Genomic DNA, 20,577 nt, shown 5'->3' with positions numbered 1-20,577 from the left:
GATCCAACACTAGGTTGTTTAGGGGTAAAAAGTCATTGTGCTGTGTCGACAGTTACTAGCAAATGGTTCCAAGTTTTAAATACAATTTTCAGGTTGGCATTTATAACTCATACCTCAGTGAGGTATTTGTTTAAGAACGGTCCCCACCCCCATCCCATGTTTCTGGCTTTTGGAATAACCGGTTGCTGTTTAGACTGGGACATGTGTAGTGTTGAGGCCAGATCCTCCTGCCCTCTCTAAAAGACTAAACATTTGCCAGGCGCTGGCACCTTTAATCCAGAACTCGGGAGGCAGAGGCAGGTGGATCTCTGTGAGTGTGAGGCCAGCGTGGTCTATTTGAGGTAGTTCCAGGGCAGCTAGGGCTACACAGAGAAACCCTGCCTCTAAAAACCAATAAATAAATAAAAATAAATGAATAAACAAATGACTAGAAATAAAAGATGGGCTGAGTGTGTGTGTGGGGGGGGGAGGACTTCTGTTGCAATGGCGAAGATTCCAGTAGCACATGCTCCGTCCTCACGGAACTTTAATCGTAGGCAGTGAAAAACAACAAAACCCGAGACAGCCATACATGCAAACACCCTGAGCAACCAGAAGACCGAAATCCTTCAACCACTTCCTGCTTTCCTCGAGGAGGGTCGTTGGGCTCCTGACCGGAAGTGCCTATCGCGCATGCCCTTCTGCCAGGCCCGAGGGACCGTTTTTTTTTCGAAGTCAGTTGCGTTCAGGTGCAGAAGCGGGAGCGGCTTCGAGGCTGTCGGGTGAGCAGCAGCCAGAGGCCCGTGGAGGCCTGGGGCGACCGTGGCCATCGCAGAGGACCTAGGAGGACCGGGGAGGCACAGAGAGGTTTGGGGGGCGTCCTGAGGCCCAGGGAGGACCTTGAGACGGTGGGAGCGGGCAGAATCCAGTAGGCACCAGTAGGGCCTCCGAGGCCTGCAGAGGCGCGAGGCAGCCATTGGAGGCCAGCGGCCTGTGAGCTGGGGTCTGGGGGAGCCTCCCTGCTGGGGACAGACGCCCTGCCTGGGACAGACTCCCTGCCTGGGACAGACTCCTTGCCTAGGACAGACTCCCAGCCTGGGACAGACTCCCTGCCTGGGAGAGACTCCCTGCCTAGGACAGGGACAGACTCCCTACCTAGGACAGAGGCCCTGAGGCCTTGTCCTCGCTGTAGAAACAGACCCTAGCAGAAGCCTCTCTCATCCCTCCCAGGACTCCCAGCCTCGCCCAGGCCCGAGAGCCGAGATGAGTGAACACCAGGACGAACATCCTCACGAGCTCGAGAGCCAGTTCATCCTGCGCCTGCCCCCGGAACACGCGTCAGCTCTCCGGGAAATCATCCGTTCTGGCAGTGCTGCCACGAGAGAGAAACTGAAGATCGACTTATCTCCTGATTGCCGGCGTGCCGTCGTTCAGGTGGATAACGTGTCGCTCTCGGCCAGAGTTGTTGATTTGCCTTGTGTTATCGGTAGCCTGAAAACTCACGATCGGAAGACCTTCTATCAGACAGCGGATATTTCCCAGATGCTTCTGTGCAGTGCCGACAGCGATCCCCGCTCTTCTCCCCAAGAGCCCGTCCCTTCTGCCGGTGCCCGAGCAATGGGAAACGAAGGGGAAACCGAGAAAAAATGTATTTGGAAGCATGGCATCACCCCACCACTCAAGAATGTCAGAAAGAAACGGTTTCGGAAGCCAGCAAGGAAGCTCCCCGATATGAAGCAGAGTGAAGAAGGTGGTAGTGGCGCCATTGATTCTAAAGACGTGGAAAAGGAAGTAAAGAGACTGCTCTGTTCAGATGCTGAAGCCATCAGCAGCCGATGGGAAATCGTTGATGATGAAATCACAGCAGTCCAAAGTCAAACTTGTGTCCCAGGGCTTCCTGACCCCACTGCAATAAGTGGTCCTGTCTCATCAGAATGTGCTGTACCTCAGCACACATTCCTTGATTCTAGCCATCACGATGATGATCAAGAAGGGCATGATGAGGAAGAAGAGGAGGAAGAAGACGAGGAGGAGGATGAAGAGGAGGAAGAAGATAATTATGAAGAGGATCTGGAAAGGGAGCTACAAGCCAAGTTTATTGAGTTTAGCTTGTGCAAAGCTAAGGAAGACCATAGTTCAATAATTTTGGGAATTCAGAAGCTGATTCATCACAAGGAGAAGAAGCTCCAAGAGATTCAGGGCAAAGCACAAAGACAGAAATATCTTCTCAGAAAATTGGAAAACCTGACCCTCAAGAGTCATTTCCAGTCTGTGCTAGGACAGCTCAAGTTGCAGGAGAAGCAGAAGCTTGAGCAGATCGTTTTTCTGCAGGAACAACTGAAATATTTTTTGAAGAAGTAAGAAGACTCTATCATCTAGACCGAAGACTTGGTGAAACTGTATTTCCCTCCAGTTACTTTATCTTGAATTAACAGGTTTTTTTTCCCTTTGAACGTTTTGCTAATTGAAGTGATTCGAGAACACACTCATATAGAAAAGGGCAGTATAAAAATTTGATAAAGGGCCCCAATTGATTATGGGGCTTTACTTCTCGGTTAATTTGAGAACTCAATGTTTTCTCTGTTATGATTCTCTCAGATCATTTAGCCATGTTTAATAAAGTCTAGCTCGTTAGGCCCTATAGCTAGTTTGTATATGTTTAAACTGTTCAAATGTTTGCTACAACATAGAAAGAAATTTATAGGTCTGGTAGCCCACACCTGTAATCTCAGCACATGAGAAGTTGATTCATAAATTCAAGGCCAACCTGGGCTACATAGCAGCTTCCAGGATACACTGGTTTATATAGATCTGTCTTAAAGAACACTAGATTCTGTTGAAGTAAAGACTACTTTCCTGCTCAGGGAATGTGTGTGTGTTTGTGTGCAACTGATTAATGTGCAGTTGCAACATAGGTGTTAGCCTTATTCTAAGTTTCTCCATCCTAACCTTACTAGAAAAGATTAGGAAAAGCCAGATACCTGTAATGTCTGTGAAGACTTCCTTACCAATTCTGGGCTGTTTGCCAGTGTTGTTTTAGAACTTAGTATGTATTCTTTAAGCAAAAAATAAATTCTTTCTAATGGAAATAAAAGAATCACTAGACTGTTGTATTATTTTTCTACATAGTAATGCTCAGAAGGCTGAGAAAACACAGTGACTCCACAGAAAATGCCAGTTCAAAATGCCAATTTTAGGAAACACCAGTGCTTCATACAGTATATCCTCTAAGAAACGGGATGGGTACATTTCATTTGTCAGCAGTATTTATTACACACAAGTGTTACTGTGTCACTCTATTTATAGTTCTCTGGACTTAATGATGTACTCACTTTTCCCTCTCCTAGAATGTAAATTTGTGTTGGGACATTGACATATATTGGAAACACACACACATAGACACATACACACCAGTTCATCAAGAAATAGGTGAGAGAGAAGTAGGAGAGGGAGGAAAAAGGTGTGAGGAGGGAGGGAGAAAAAGGGACATTGCAGAATACCAATAAAAGGCAAACTATTTACTCTCATACTTTTAAGAAATTTGGAGGGTATTTGAAAAAAATTATAGAAAAAATTGATAATCTGGAAAGGTGGAAAATGGGGGTTAAGATTTAGAAATTTATATTTTTTTATTTGTTTGTTTATTTGGTTTTCGAGACAGGGTTTCTCTGTATAACAACACGGACTGTCCTGGAACTAGCTCTTGTAGAATAAGCTGGCCTTGAACTCCCTGAGATCCGCCTGCCTCTGCCTTCTGGGTGCAGGTTCTGGGATTAAAGGCATACGCCACTATTACCTGGCAAGGAATTACTATTTTAAAGTGATTTTAAGTTATAGTTGGTTCGCAGCTTTCATTTCATCTTATGAAATATTTTATCAAGATTCTATATGAAATCACCTCAGAAGTAACAGATGGTGAATAACATAAAAGGAATTCATATTAAAATAATTACTGGGGGCTGGAGAGATGGCACAGTGCATATAAAAGCCCTTCCTGAACAAGCATGAAGACGCAAATTCAAATCAAGGAGGTGGATCGGTTACTCGAGCACTCAGGGGCTTAGCTGAAAACCTGCTTGAACTCTTGCCTCAAGGATAAGGTTGAGAGAGCAGGACACTAGTCATTCTTCTCTGGCTTCCAATCCTGCACATAGACACACATCTCACACACGTGAGAGCCGGCATCACATACATCCAGCACACATAAATTTCTTTTCAGAAAAGGTAAAGGAAATTAAAACTGCCTCAACAGTCAGTGTTATAAACTATGGTAGGTCAAAGACAACTTAAAAAAAAACTTTAAAAAGACAGTATCAATCTCTAGTCTGACCTCAAACTCACAAGTTCAGCCTTCTTAGTGCTGGGATTATGCCTGAAGCATGAGTTTTAGGTTGTCTTTTCTCTACTTTTTAATGAGAAAAGATATTTATTTAATCTTATACTTGATTTGATTCTACAAATAGATACTTAGTGAGGTATGTTTGTATTGGACACATACAGTGAAGAAATACGAATCCTAATTTCAAGAAGTTTGCAGGTAATGTCATTGATCGTACTAGTCAAATTATGTATATACAGTTTTCTTATATTTTTAATTTTAATTACATGTCTATGTGTGGCTATAAGCACACAAGTACAAGTGCCTGAGAAGCCAAAGGCATCAGATCCACCGGGAGCTGGAGCTACAGGTGATTGTGAGCTGCCTGACAGATGTAGGGAAGAGAACTAGGCTCCTCTTCAACAACAGTGCATACTTTAAACAACCGAGCTCTTCCATCTCCTCTTATTTATTTTTTAAAGTATGTTTAGGATACCAAGTTGAGTCACATTAGCTTAGCCATGCCAGTGAGCTAAGATTGGGGGGTTGCTGGGAAATTTCAATTGTTCAAAAAGTGTCATTTCAATCTTATATTTGTTTTACCTTGCCCGAGATTACTGTTACAGAATCTGAGCATCTTGTAAGATGCAAATATTGTCCTTATTTTGTGGGGAGAACATATTTATTTGGTTCTGTATATGATCTCTAGGAGAGAATTCCTAAAAGGCACTTGGAGGAGAGGCACAGTTAAGAGATGGTATGGAAAACTGTGGAGCCCTGGAATAAACAAAATATAGAGATTTTCCAGAGCACTCATTAGCTCTTTCTGGTTTACTGTCGGTCATTCATGTTAGTATAGTGATGCTAATAGTCAAATAAAAGCATGTACACTGCCTGCATTGCGGGACTAGTTAAAGATATTTTTTTAATTAAGCATAAAATGTATCTATGAAGAGAAATCCCCTAATTAGGGTTAGGGTAATCTAAGTTTGTGGAATATAAACAAACTTCTATTTTGTTAAAGTGTCTGTTTTTGTTTTTTATGAATTTTTTGATTTTCTTTTGGTTTTGGTGTGTGTGTGTGTGTGTGTGTGTGTGTGTGTGTGTGTGTGTGTGTGTGTTCTTTTACCCAGGAGGGCTTAGATTTGGTATGCAGCTCAAGCTGACATTGTTGAACTCATAAAAATCTCAGCCTCCCAAGTGCTGGGATTGCAAGTATGAACTATAAGCCCTGATTACTTTTTAATTATTTAACTAACAATTTTAAATAGATACTTGTGTCTGGGGTTAATAATATTAAAAATTTACTCCATACCATTTAAATCTTTTAAGAGAGTCAAGCTGGCTGTATTTATGACTTTATAGAGGAATTTTTTAATATGTTTCAACAACACTGGTTGACACTAAGAATTTAAACCAGATTGATGACCTGCTTTTAGTCACCACTAGAAACCAGTTCATTTTGTTATTGTGGGACACAGCAGCGCTCATTAAACTTAGGAAACTGAACACTGAGAAGGAATATTCTTTTAAAAATGTTTTTTAATTTTTTTGAGAATTTTATCCCTATTTTGATCATATTCACCTCCCACTTCTTCCATATGCATTCTCTCTCAACTCCATGTGTGTATGTGTTTTATAGCTCACTGCATCTAATGTGTACTGTCCACATGCCCCTGGGTGTGGAGCCTTCCACAGGAGCATAGTTGACCTACCAGGGACCACACCCTTAAAGAAAACTGTCATTCCCTCCTCCAGAATACATCAATTGTCAATGGCTCCTCAGCTAGTGTTAGGGGCTTGTAAATGCCCTCCCCACCTGCCACACACACACTTCTAAGCTAAAATTTTGACTGGCCTGATCTTGTACAAGTCTTATGTAGGAAACTACATCTGAGTTCATGAGGACCAGTGGTTCTCTCATGGTTTCACATTGATTCCCCTCAATGTCTGGTTCTTACATTCTTTCTGAACCTCTTCTTTGATGGTTCCTGAGCCTTTTGGAGAGAGGTTGTAATAGATAACTGATAGGTAAGATTTGTGGTGAGGAATCCACAGACACTTATTCTGTGTGCTTTGGCCAGTTGTGAGAAATTTCTCTGATGAGGTTTAAGAGCTGTGAGACTCTATGGGTATAGAAATATTGATTTGTCCCTTTATCAAAGTAATAGTAGTAATAGGTTAATCTATGGGGCCTGTGAACTCCCCTATCACAGATACTGGCCAGATTCACAGTATTAGGTGTTTCCTTGTGGAACAGGTCTTCAATCCAATCAGAAAGTAGTTGGTTACCCCTATAACACTTGTGACATTGTTCTACCCATGAACATGTCTTGTCATGCCAACAGTTGTTGACAGATATTTCTGTCCCACCCAGTCCTGCAGCCATTCCATCCCAAAGAAACACACAGAGATCTACATTAATTATAAACTGGTTGGACTAGTAGCTAAGGCCTCTTATTAATTCTTTCTTACATCTTAAATTAGCCCATTGTTCTGGTCTATGTTAGCCATGTGGCTTGGTACCTTTTATCAGTGAGGTGTTCTCATTTTGTTCCTCTGTGTCTGGCTTCCTCTATGTCAACTGTAGACTGACTCCTTCCACTTTGAAGAATTCTCCTGTTCTCATCTCCCTGCCTCTACTTCCTGCTGGTTGCCCCACCTCTACTTCCTACCTGGCTACTGGCCAATCAGCATTTTATTAAAACAATACAATATAAGTGACAGGGTACAAGACCATTGTCCCACAGCACCTTTTCTTTTTCTTTCTTTTTTTTAAGACAAAAGGGAGGAAATTTGTGATATTTTGGTCATGTTTTGACAAATAAAACTTGCTTAGAGTCAGAGGGCAGAGTTAGCTACTATTCAACCAAAATTAACCACAAAGGTTTTGCAAGACTGAGGACAGATAGGAGAGGAAGTAGTAAGTTGGGGAAAATGGGATCATGTGCTCTGTTTGAAGGAAGGAATGGAGCAGGTAAGGAAGGCTGGTGGCTTCTCTGCTTCTCTGATCTTTCAGGTTTTTACCCCAATATCTGACTCCTGTACTTTTTTGATAAAGAATAATTAGAGTAACCTTTCAGTCATTATTGTAGCTCACAGGGTTTACAGCTAGGTAAGACTTACTGGCCTTTTTCTACCATTAGCCTGCATCGTACCTCTTGGTGCCATAAAGGCTAACCATCATGGAGGAAGCTTCCTGGTCAATATCAGCTTGATTTTTTTCTTGACCAAACTGGTTAGGTTCTTCTGAGCGCTCTTTCAGCTAGATTTCCTGTTTGGGTGTTGTTTTCATCCTGGAAAGCCAAAGTTTAACATGAACTCTGTAATGTTAATTTGATAAGATCCTCCTCCTTGGGTATCTAGTCACCTTCTGTATTGATCAAGTTCTTCTACCCTGCTATCTACATATTTAGTCTGTATTTTAGTTAGAGTTTCTATTGTGTGAAGAGACACCATGACCAAACATTTAATTGGGGCTAGCTTACAATTCAGAGATTTAGTCCATTCTGTCATGGTGGGAAGCATGGTGGCATGCAGGCAGATGTGGTACTGAAGAAAGAGCTGAGAGTTCTACATCTGGATTGGCAGGCAGCAGAAAAGAGTGAATGAGTGACTGGGCCTGGCTTAAGCTTCTGAAAACTAGCATCCCACCCCCAGTGACACACTTCCACCTCCTAGTAGTGAGTGACACTTGCTATGAACCAATGGGGACTGTTTTCATTCAAACCACTACATACAGTCTGCCTTCAACAAGGATCCTGGCAAGTCGGTGTCGTGATACTGCAACAGACACCCCATCTTGATGTCCTGTCTTTGCCATTTTCTATCCTATCATTCTACTTATTGTCTATAAATTTTGTTGTTCTTAGGGTTGACGTTGATCTATCAGTTGTCCTAAATGAAATCCTCACAGTTTCTACAGGCGTCACAAGGTTCTCTACTTAACTTTCCGAAGTAAATAAATGTCAGTGGATAGGGAAACTACCAGGCCGTTCTCCATACAGGATTGTGTCCTTTAAGGAAAAAGTATATTAAGAGATACACTTGTCTAAATTGCTCAAATAAATGCAAAATATGTTTAAAATGGTCATTACTTCTAATAACTTGATGTGAAACAGTAAGTTTGACATACTGAAAGCCAGCTGCAAAGGCAGTATGCCTGGAGCCTATGCCAAGAGGGAGAGTAAGGGGGGAGGCAAGTAGATATTGACATGTCTGTCTTCTGTGAATAATGTGCAGGATTTCAAACTCTAATAGCAGGAATCAACCCTAGAGTTCTAGGGAAGTTGCTTTTTAAAATAAGTGTTATTGAGCACCAATGTATGTAAGACTGTGGTGTCCAAGAACTACAAGATAAACAAGCCAAGGTTGTATTTAACATCTGAATCTTTTAGCATAACCCTCAAATAGAGAACACAGAAAATTACTGAAAACATAAGCCTACTGGAATTATCAACTGGAATCCATACAAATGTATGGTAACGACAGCAAAGGTTTCTATTTTTAAAAAAACGAGTTATGTTTGCAAAACATGCAGAAAGGAGTTAATGTTTCCCTATGACAGAAAAAAACAACATATTCTGCCAAGAGGAAGACAAGTGGAAATTAATGTCAGAACCCCAGCTTAATTCTCTCTCAAATTCAAAAAACTGGATTTTAATGTTCATGAAAAACACGTGTCCTGCTCTGTAGAAGCTGGGACAATTATTGGTTTATTCATAATTTTATGTCTCTTGTACCAGACACCATGTTGTGAAGCTGCCAATGGCCAAGTAAAAGGTGCCAAAATTCTACACGCAGTTAGATGGCAAGCTGTGGAGGCCTCCTTCCTCCCAGTTCACACAGATATAAATAGCCCCTCCCACCTTCCAGACAGGAACTGGATGAATATAGAGGAAGGAAACTAATTGGACCCATCTGTGGCTGGGAAGGCAGGATTTCCAATAAATGTTCCCCCAAAGAAAGCATTTTCAAATGCTCTTGCTCTTTTGACCAGTTTCAAAAGGCAGAGGCTTTTTGTGCCTCTGACTGAAGTGACCTCTCATCTTCTAATCCACCAGTCCTGGGGAGTTTCGTGTTAATACACGTACTGCCCTGGGTCTGCCTGGTGTGGAAGCCTATGTCTGGAATCTAAGCACTGGGAAGGCTGATAAAGACTGTAAATTTGATATTTTAGCATTAAGCGTGCGTGTGTGTGTGTGTGTGTGTGTGTGTGTGTATGTGTGCATGTGTTTAATCTTTGGATATTTCCCTAAAGCTCAGTTCAGAAAACAAGTAAAACCAAACATTTGCGGACATTCTTTTCTCTTAAACTCCCTTTGTGTTCCCCTCTAGCAACAAAAAGCCTGCGTGAGCATGCGCACACACATACAATTTCTTTCCTTCTGTTAAATCATAGAAAATATGATGTAATTCCTTAGAAGTCCCTCACACTCCCTTTACCTTTAGAACAAGGTCTCATATAGCTTACAAACTGGCCTCAAACTCACTGCATAGCAGAGAATGACCTCAGACTCTGATGACTTTGCTTCTGCCTCCCAAGTGCTGGGATTACAGGTATCCATCATACCTGACTCTTGGGAACTTTTGGATCATCTTTTAGTTAAGCTTGAGACAGAATGGAACATAGAACTACTGCTATAATCTAGTATTGTTATCATACATGATTTTATTTCCCTAAATACAACTGTAACAATGAAAGAAACAATGTAGGATACGCTGGAGGACATTTTGCCCACGGCAGGACAGAACAGTCAAGGTCAGTGGTCTGGATACCTGGATCCCACTGTCCGTATCAATCGACTTCAGTCAAGCCAGCCAGCAGCCCTTCTGATCCTGTGCCCCACAGAGAGCAGCGGCTAGCAGGGAAAACTATTTGGCATCAAACTCAGAACCAGAGGTTAAATGATCAGCTCTTCCTCTATATTTCTATCTTGCCTCACGCTTAATATTACCACAGGTTTTCCAGCTTGCACCAATTAGGCTTCTTGCTGCTTAGCATGTCTCACTTAGAATTCTCTCTGTTTAGAACTCCAGTTTCTTCCCTACATAGTGTGGGGTTCAATACTCTTTTTTTTAAATGTTAATTTTATTTATTATGTATACAATATTCTTTCTGTGTGTATGTCTGCAGGCCAGAAGAGGGCACCAGACCTCATTACAGATGGTTGTGAGCCACCATGTGGTTGCCGGGAACTGAACTCAGAACCTTTGGAAGAGCAGGCAATGCTCTTAACCACTGAGCCATCTCTCCAGCCCGGTTCAATACTCTTAAGGTCATGAGCCCCCTGAGGTCCTCCATGTGTGAGTTTGCTATGAAGTGGTCACATTGGTAGCTGGCAGGGCTCTGTGGAGAGGAAAGCAGCAGAGGAGGCGAGGGGAAGGAGGTAGGTGAAACACTCTTTCCTCAGCTGGCGGTCATGAAATGCCTGGGTTGATTCTCTGCTGCAGACTGGAAGTTCGCACAGGGAAGAGCCTCTGGATGCATTTTGGAGGCCTCATGGTGTCCTTTCCTTTGTAAGCATTCCTCACAGGATTGTAATTATTGATGTAATTAATGAGAAGCCTTTCCTGCAGCTTCTGTGTCTTATTAACTCTTTGTGCCCCAGGGCTTAAAATATAGTAGTTTTTCAACAAGTATTTGGTTGAACTGGAGTAACCAGTGATTTCTACCATAATGCCTGTAAGAGCTTCAGAAAGGTTCATTAAACATTAAATTTTAGAAACTCCATTTTTCTTTTAAAAGGGTAGCCCCAAATGTACTATGAAGGTTTTGAAACATAGTTATCTGTTATCTTAGAACACCCATTCCTGTGAAAACACTATCCATGTGTGTTTGTGCAAGGGCTAGACAATACTTGGTTTACAAATGGGTTGAGGTTCTCTTGAGCAGCCCTGGCCTCAGCAGTCAGCTGGTCCTTGGGGAAACACAATGTGGCTGGTGATGTTAGGTGCAGGGTCTGTCTAGTTTCCTAACCCCGTGCCGGAGAGCAAGGGTTTGTTTGCAAATATTAGGCAGGGACTTGACCAGGGAGCATATGTGTGAGACCAAAAAGAAAACACACTATTCTATTAGAACCAATGTGACCATGAATTTAGGGAATCAGTGATTGCTGACATCATTTGGTTTTCGGAGGTTCTCCTGGACTATTCAACCCTTTTGTCTATATCCCTCTTCATAGCTCCAGTAGGTGGGCAGAATTTTTACTCTAGTTTACAATGAATCAAATAAACTTAGTAAAAATGTGAGGTGATTGCTCAAATTCTCCTAGACAGTGACGGAGATAGAATTGCAATCCAGAGAGCTTGGGCACTAATCAGTTCCCACGACTGCCTTGCTGCAATATGAATTGCACCCATTAAATGACCACCAGGAAACTACACAGTACAAACAACCATGGATCTTCCCCAATGTGGGGTTAGTGCTAAGGGAGAAAAGAGGCAGAAGTTGACCATACAGCGTTTAGGTATAGTGTTGGCTAGTCTGTCCTTAAATCTCATTATGCCTTCCCAAAGCTGTGTTGGTGTTACACCCCACTCATTTTTGTGTCCTACTGAAGAAATGCATTCCCTCTGCAAAGACCCCCTCATGCACAGTTTCTCTGGTTCTATGCTCCCATTGGATGCTCTCTTCTAGAGGGTAGGATCCTGTCCTTAACAGTCCTTGCATCCCTTGACATCTTAACACTGTGCCCAGTACAGAAAAAAATCCTTACGCAACTAGTGGAAGAAACTGGATATAAAATAACCACTCAGAACAGTGGCTGCTGCGTCGCAATCGGTATTTATCATGCTTATTGTTTTTGGAGTTGGAAACATTTGAATATTCCTTATTTTAATATTTTAAAGTTTTTTTAAGACTGTATCTCTTGGTCTGGCATTGACCTCCTGGATCTATGGAACTGCATACTTCTGAACCCTGCGCTAGAGAAGCAGAGGCAGGCAGATCTCTGAATTCCAGGATAGTTTGGTTTTATTTACATAGGGAGATGTTATGTCAAAAAAAATCTTGTGAAAAAAGGAAGAAAGAAAAGAATATGGGGGGGCCTTGGACTTCCCACAGGGCAGGATATCCTGCCCTCTCTTAGGACTGGAGGGGGAAGGAGGAGGGTGAGTGGGGAAGTGGGAGGGAAGTGGGAGGAGGGGAAGAAGTGGAAATTCTGAATGGAATTATTTATAAAGTAATTTAAAAAGAAAAGAACATATTACTTTATCTAAATACATTAACTTTCTTCTTTTATGGAAACTATCATTAAGGATTTTAAATATGTTTTTATCAGCAACTTTATGAAATCGTGGGTGAAGCTTTGCTAGAAAATGAGGAGAGAGAAGGGGTGGGGGAGGGGGAGAGAGGGAAGAGAAAGAAGGGAAATTGTAGCCATTTGAGAGATTGTTCATAACACCTTTCCCTCAATTGATCTGGAAATGGAACCGTGCTAATAAGGCGAGAGAGAGGAGTGAGGTGCAAATGGACCGTGTTAATGGGAGAGGTGAGAAGAAGGTGGGAAGACAGGGCATTCACACTCAGCTCACACTCCAGAGCAGAAGCTGGTGTAGCACAACTTGTGCTAATGAGCCCTATTCCGCCTCCTGCTTCCAGCACCTCTGCTCCAAGCTCCTTTAGATTTCTAATAACTCTTAGAAGATGCTTTCTGCAAACCATATATATCCAGCTAAGCCGGATGCAATTAGAAGCAGAAGGAACATTCACCCCACATTTCCCTTGCAATAGTTCCATTTTGCAATGTCTAAGGGCACTCAGACTTGTCAGTCATATGCCTTGATTTTGGTTGGAAAATGCAAATTGATGTCGTAAATAGGAATAGGAGTGATTACAGCTCCTGAATCCTTTAGTCCTTTGTGGTAGCTCACACTGATCTCTTGCCTAATGCTCTTCACTGACTTGTCTGCTGCAGGAGGAAACCTCCAAATCTTGCTAGCATCCACAAGGCCCTGCGGGCTCTGAAACCTACATTCTCTACACCGGAATCCTGCCTTACAACAATACAATCCTCCCTTCTCTTTCAGGTACTCCAGACTTATTCCTGCCTTAGTGGTGTGGGAGGTCCTTCTGTCTATGTGTTGTCTATGTGTTGCTTTTATTGGTTAATGCATAAAAAACTGCTTTGAGCCTATAGCAAGGGCAGAACAGAACTAGGCGGGAAAAGCTAGGCTCTATGCTAGGAGAAAGACAGCAGAGTCAGAGAGAAGTGGGTAAGTCACAGTCATGTGGTGATATACACATTAATAGAAATGGATTAAATTAATATATAAGAGTTAGCCAATAAGAAGCTAGCAGTGGGTCAAGCAGTGATTTAATTAATACAGTTTCTGTGTGATTATTTTCGTTCTGGGTGGCCTGAACGAATGAGTGGCCTTCCTGTTACACCTTAGGGTCTTTGCCACTCCCTCAGCCCCCAATATAAAATTCTCTGCTTGAACCTCTCCATGATAAGCTTCTCATGGCTCTGACTTCCATTCAAGCTTCTTAGTATGCCTTCCCTTGTCCCCTTCTTCTTCCTAAACTAGCATTGTCCAGATGTAGTCCCTCTAATGCCACCTTTAAGATACTTATAATAACGTCATTATCTCATTCAAGTGTTTAGTTGTAGATTTTAAATTTCCTGCCCCAGAATGCAAGTTGCAGAAGGGCAAGGTCCATGTCTATCTAGACCTCAAAATATAGTTTGATGTAACATACATGGGGACCTAATAAAGAGAAGGCGCCTGTCTTTGCTGCTGGGGTTAATACAACAAATTATCATACCACCTCCTGGTTCATAGAGAGTGGGCTGTAACCTCCATGTAGCAGAAAGTGCAAGGGAACCCCGCAGAACCTTCCTGACAAGGACACCAATTCCATTCATAGTGACTCTGATTTCACAGCCTCAATGGCTACAGAAGTCCCCCATCTGCATACCATCACAGTGAGGACCGGGTTTGAACTTATGAATGGGTGTGGTTATGACATTAACTGAACAAAGGTGAGTCTTATCTCCTGTGGTAACCACACACTGCACAGGTACACAATAAGACTATGAGTCAAGAGGCAACTGGCTCTCAGCACGGGAAAGGCATTACTAAGCCCTCTTACTGCCTCATCTTTGCTCCCCGTTCATTGGCCCCTTTCATCTCTGAGAACCTCCATTTTTTAATTTATAATTCTAATCTTTCGAACTTCAACTGATTAGTATTACTTTATCTGAACAACACGTCTCTATTCTTAGGTGGTTTTTATATGAGCTCATATAATTCAAAGATTATGGATAAGTAGCTTTTTTTCTTTTCTTTCCACTTATTTATAAAAAAAATTTATTCACTTACTTAGAATAGGATAAGAACATAAATACCGTATTCTCAAATGGAAAGAATTACACACTGACTGTATGCACACACATATATATGCTGGATTATGTATATATACATATATATACACACTGGATTATATATATATACTGGATCATATATCTACTGGATTATGTATATGTACTGGATGACAATATATATATATATACTGTATATGTATACATATACATATAAAAATCTTTGTACATTTCTACAACGGTGAGGCTAAGTGATGGCAGAAAGCATGTTACCCGTGCCAGCTTCCAAGACTTACTTTTGCCCGAGTCAGGCTTGTTTCTCACTATGTATCATCTTCACACATGCTATGAACAAAGTCCTTCATGCAATTTTTCCTTGGAAGAATGTGATTAGCCTTCTGCATTTATTCAAACTCTAGATGATGCTCTGTCTGTAACCAAGGCGTAGGTACATCCATGGTAGCTTAGGAACTGAACATGGAAGCTAGCTTCTCTGCTTCTCTGGTATTTTTTTTTTCACTTGAAATTTATCAAAAACCCCTATGTTCTCTATACCAAGAATGATGCCACGGACACAGGGTCTAAGATAGTGTGGAGGTTACCCACGGGGATCATTGGTTTGCTTTGTGCATTTCAATGACGTAGCCGGAAGCAAAAGTAGCTATGGAATACCTCTAGCCAGACACCAGTTCATGTTCCATGATGGTAAGGACCTTATCCATGTTGTTCACCATTGGATGGAGGGGGCCCAGCAGGGTTTCGTACACTGACTTATCTAATGTTGAGATAGATAGCCTACTGCTAGTCACTCTTGAGAACTTCTTATGTTCGTTCTTTATATAGCCACAGCAATCCAAAATGAAAAAGAAGTCCCTGTTACTAAACAACTGAACTAGAGAGGGCACGTGACTTGTTTGAGTTCATGCATGACTTCCGTGAGCGGAGGCCTGTACCAAGAAACCCACACTTTGAAACTCGCCACACCGGGTTCTAAGCAATGACTAGTGACTGTATTAAGTGCTCATTTTCGTTTGGGAATGTGGTGGTAGGAGCAAGGTTAAAAGCGTTTTATTGCCTATTCATCCGAACATGTTGCCTCGCTCTTTTGAACCCAGTACTCTCAGTTTACTGATAGTCACAGTCATCAAAGACCCAATTAAGCTCTTCAGATAGCCATTTTGTGATTCTCAGTAAACAAGAACCAGGGCAGCCAAGGAAAGTGCGGAGGGGGGGGGGGGATGTGCTGAGCCTGCAGGTGGAGAAGAAGACATAATCAGAGGCAATCAAGGCACCAGGCTCTCTCGCCAGCTGTGCAGCTCCTGGCTTCCTTCGGCCTGAAGTGTTCTGTTATGACACATGCTACAAAACAGAGCAGCCTGCACACCCGGCTGCCATTTCCCCTCTGGCTGGTGTTCTGGAAGAGCCAGCCCAGGAGGACAGAAGGCAAGCTGTCATTTCAGGCTTGCCCTTTGGCTTACCTGCATGTTGCCGCAGGCAGCTTCCTCATTTCGGAAGAAAGTCTCCAGTCATATTTCTAGCCACTGACTCACCCTCGTCGCTCCTAGATAGCTTATAGTCTTAAGGTCAGGAAATCTGCCAGTGCAGAGCTTGCCACTTAAACCGGGGCTTCTTCTTGGAGCACCCTAATTATGTGAAAGCTGGGAGCTGACTGCTTAACACTGTATTCAGTTTTAATGTTCGCCTCCTGGAACAAAATCCCTCCTGCCTTTAAGAGTTCTCCTCTAAGACCTATATAAATAGAACTGCATCCTGCCAGATCTGTTGCTCCGAATACCTGGAATAGTTCAGAAGAATGGAGCAAGATTCCTCGTTCACTGAGGTATCATCACTAATTCAGGCTCCCGCATACATGCCGGGCATTCTGCAATTCATCAGCAGGGGGTTTTCTTACATAGCACTTCTGTGCATCAGAGGCTGCAAGTTCAAATGTCAACATTAACACCCAAGTGATGTTGGCAAATGGAGGGTCAGCATCTTGCCTGCAGGGGTTTGCTGCCCTGAAGCTGCAGCCGCATGCTTCTTTGAGAAAACGCAGCCAGGAAGCTACTAAGACCTGGCTTTCCAAGGGGAGTTCTACAAGCTGAGGTTCCCCCAGGAATGTCTGACTGCCTTGACGACTCCGCAGATCAATAGACTAGAACACTGTTACTGTATGGAGTTCGAATGTCCCAAATCAAGAGCCAAAACTATCTGGGAGGGAGGCTGAGGTAGGAGGGTGGCAAGTTTAAGGAATGCCTGGGCTATGGAGTTAAAGGACAATCTGGCAACTTAGTGGGTTTTGTGCCCAGATTTAAGAAGGAAAAAGAGAGCTTAGAATGTAACCCAATAGGAAAGAATGTGCTTAGTTCCCAGCTGGATTGTCTCGGGCTATCTTTATTTCCCCTCACCCCTACCCCCTGCACCAATATCCAGTTATCACCCGTCTCTTTATTTGACCTAACATCCTTCGGACTTACAACCTTGGTAATAGATAGGCTTATCTTATCACTGGCTTCTGTAAACCAGAACAAAAGCCAGCAGAGAGCATCTAGACTTAAAGAAGGGAGTCGTCACTGTAAACTGCCTTCCTGGTGTCCCTGGTAGCGTATTCAGCACATGTACTAACTTATATCCTCTCTTTATCCTGTGGTAGAGTACGTGTCGCCATTTCTACAGTGGTGCAGGTAATTCAGGATTACCTGATTCTAGGTTCCAGGATCACAGTCATTAACATTTGGGTCAGAATAAAGACCTATCATTTCTTTGGGAAGAAGTGCTGTGTTTTGCACTGATGGTTCAAAAGTCGTTTTTTTTTTAATTGTACAAAATTCAGATTTAAAAAATTACATCAAAGTTTAAGGTATTTTGGAGAAAAGAGATTCCAGGCAGAAGGAACTTGAGAAAATAAGATTCCTTTGGAGACATACAAATCACTGACTCTGTCAGAGTGGGGTGTGAACACGGGGAAAAACAAGACACGGGACTGGAGAGTCCCCTGGTTATTACCAGCATGTGGTGTGACTTCATTTAAGGCTCCACGCTGATATGGTAGGGTCAGAGTCCCGCTTACATTCGATTGATAAGAAGGTGGGGGAAGAAGGTGGGTTGGGGCAGGAGTGTGCCACCACCGTCTTCGGGACACGCAAGGACAGCACAGGTGGAGGTGTAGGAGAGATGGAAACGTAAAGGCAAGGTGGAAGGGCAGTAGACAGGATGTAGGGGTGGAGCCCGTGTGATAGTGAGGAGAAGGAAGAGCAGGAAGTTGTCATCCCGGTCTCTAAGGTCCCTAAGCTGGAAAACTGTGTGGCCTGTGACTCCAGCGGCTTATTGACTCTAGCCGTACAGGCTGGGCTGACAGGTGGAGGAAGGTGGAGTCCTGCCTTTTACTTTTTTGAGAAGCATTCTGGTAGTTAGCTAGAGACAACATCTCGGGACATATATGTGTAAAGATGATGCAGTCTTGGGAAGGGTGCAGAGAGGAGAAGCAGCTCAGAACAGGTGCTGGAGATGGACCATTTCTAAGGGAGAGAAGAGATGGCTTATTGGACTGCTAAAGGCATAGTGTTTAATCTCCATGTCACTGCACACCCCAAGGGACTTTCAACCCCACCAGCAGCCTCCATACATGGAACAAAACTAAGCAGTCCTCATCCATGCTGTGCACTATTTGAATAGCTAAGCTGGTAGGTGGCAGGATCACCTGCATGTGGCAATTGACGAAAGACCCCTGCAAGAACTACGTGTGCCTCTATAATGGTTCCTGGAGTACCCTAGGTGTGTGCATTGACTATAGTATAGAACTTTGCCATTTTTTCTAGGCCAACTCATTTCTTCCTATGCAATTTATTTTTTGTCAAAGAGCAACAGCAGTTAGGCATTTCTCCTACTTGGAAAAGGGCACACAATAATTCTGGCTTGGACTCCATCAGCGGGCTTTCCAGAGTCAGGCAGTTGTTAATGGCCGAGTCAGCAGGACACAGTGTAGGGAACAGAGACCAGCCTCTTGACTCCGATAATGGCTCTCTGGGGCTTCAAAATTTCACTAAGAAATGTCGCTTTAACATTGCAGTTACTTGCTACGTTTGCTACCAGAGTCCCTCGATGGGCCTTAGAACATGGTGATCACAAGTGTTTTTGAAACATAAAGAGAAATTCATTCACATTTTGCTTATGTAACCCTAGTGTTAATTATTTCACTACTAAATCTTGGAGGAGGAAAATCTCACTGTTACTCTTAAATATTTCACATGCTGTTTACCGAGCATGTCGATCCGTTGCAATTCTACCTAGAAAGTATCTTTCTAGTGTCTCTTACTGCAAGTCATTGGCACTCAGAGCAGCAGTACGGTCAAACAACATGCCTATGATTCATTGCAGAGGCAACTTGATGAGGAGACTATTAACTCTCCATCAGAAATGGGTTTAATATTATACTTTTTCATTTCTTGTTTTTAGTCCTGAGGACTGGTCCTAGATTCTGATGCAGGGCTGGCCAAGAACTCTGCTTCCACCTCCCGCCCTTTGGCCTTTACTGTGAGTCAGGGTCCCACTCAGCTTCTGAGGCAGGCCTTGAACTTGTGGTTCTCTTGTCTCGGTCTCCTGAATATTTGGGATTATGGATTTTCATTGGCAGGCATGGTTGTGCCTACCTGCTCTTGTTCTGCTGTTTCACTTAAGGAGGGTATTTCACCGCTCCAAAATGGATTTGATAATCCATAAGACGATGATCCTTGCTCCCTTCTACCCTGAGAAAGCATGTCTTATAATTTACCAGACTGAACGGTGATGTGAGGGGGAAAAAGACTCAAGAGGAGTTAAGAGTCTTTGATTTCTGATCATTCTTTCTTTCAGAGATCACAGTTTTTGTGATCAAAAGGGAGCGACATAAATGACAATTGACAATTACAAAGTGCTACTTGAGACAATAAGCCACCGGTTATTCATAATTAAAATGGAGTAACTTGGAACTAATGGACAATGACTGCTAGATGCTCACCTATGGTGTGATAGTGTCATCGCTCATGGCTGGGCCTGCTGTTTAGCTGGTAACCGAAAGCATTCAAGCAGAACAAGAGGCTGCCCAAATACCCGCTAAGCCGGGAGAAAGGAGTGATTTGGGGACTCACTGATAAACTATTTGCCAAGCTCCCCAATTTATGCAGAAAACACTGATTGGAGACTGAGTAATTCAGTGAGTATGTGGTTACCTCTCTGACGACATTTCTCTGGAAGCCAACCAGAAATGAAACTTCTAATGTTTGGCCTCCGTGTTAGAAAAGTAAAGCCCTAATTTTCATTTTCCTTTAAATTTCCTCATATGAATGGCATAGTGAATATGTAATTTAATTAAATTGATGTTTATTCATAAATATAAATGGGTCAAGTGAGCCCGGATAGTTTCCTTTTTCTCTCTCTGACACACTCATTTAATTAAATCAGCTGTCCAGTAATCTCAGCTAGTACTTTTTGCAAGAGGCATTCTGGTTAATAAAGTCCCATCTCTGTTTACAAAGTTCTCCCCACATCTATTCCCTTCTCTTCTTTCTATTTGTGCTCTTAAAGTTGAGGTGAGTGTCTTTTCTCTCCTATTTAAATGCTTTTTGAACTACACTGGTTGTCCTGAGCCAGCCTCTGCTGGGTCACAGTGAAAATGGCTTAGAATAAAGTCAAAAACTCAGCCATGATCAGCAACACCCCATGCAGCTCAGCCTTCCGGATCTGTGGGCTCCTTCTCTTGGCTCTCTTCAATCACCTTTAATATCTTCAGCCCACACTTTGAAGACACATGCTTCCCTATGCCTCAGAACCTTAGTACATGCTTGTTCTCATTTGTTTTCTGTTGCTATGATACACACCATGATGAAAGCCAACTTGAGAGGGGTGTCATTTTATTTTACAGGGTACATTTACATGTAGAGAGAAGACAAGGCAGGGACTTGAGGCAGAAACCTGGGA

The 20,577-nt window shown here is 42.7% G+C and overlaps 2 protein-coding genes across 2 annotated transcripts in view; one reads left to right on the top strand and one right to left on the bottom strand.

The window, feature by feature from the left end:
• Ptprr (protein tyrosine phosphatase receptor type R) overlaps window positions 1–20,577 on the bottom strand; it is a 234,067-nt gene that overhangs the window by 146,959 nt on the left and 66,531 nt on the right. The gene's annotated exons all lie outside the window — the stretch shown is intronic.
• LOC119803464 (transcription initiation factor TFIID subunit 7-like) lies at window positions 1,243–2,340 on the top strand. The gene has a single exon (XM_038314811.1). It carries the CDS (start codon window positions 1,243–1,245, stop codon window positions 2,338–2,340), a length of 1,098 nt encoding a protein of 365 aa, XP_038170739.1.

This window comes from Arvicola amphibius, chromosome 17 (genome assembly GCF_903992535.2).
Source record: "Arvicola amphibius chromosome 17, mArvAmp1.2, whole genome shotgun sequence".
Classification (NCBI taxonomy): domain Eukaryota; kingdom Metazoa; phylum Chordata; class Mammalia; order Rodentia; family Cricetidae; genus Arvicola; species Arvicola amphibius.
Note: the sequence above shows the minus strand (reverse complement) of the source record. Positions and strands in the feature narration are given on the sequence as shown.

What these genes read in the sequence shown, in the direction of transcription:
- LOC119803464 (XM_038314811.1), top strand. Translation starts at nt 1,243, where the DNA reads ATGAGTGAACACCAGGACGAACATCCTCACGAGCTCGAGAGCCAGTTC.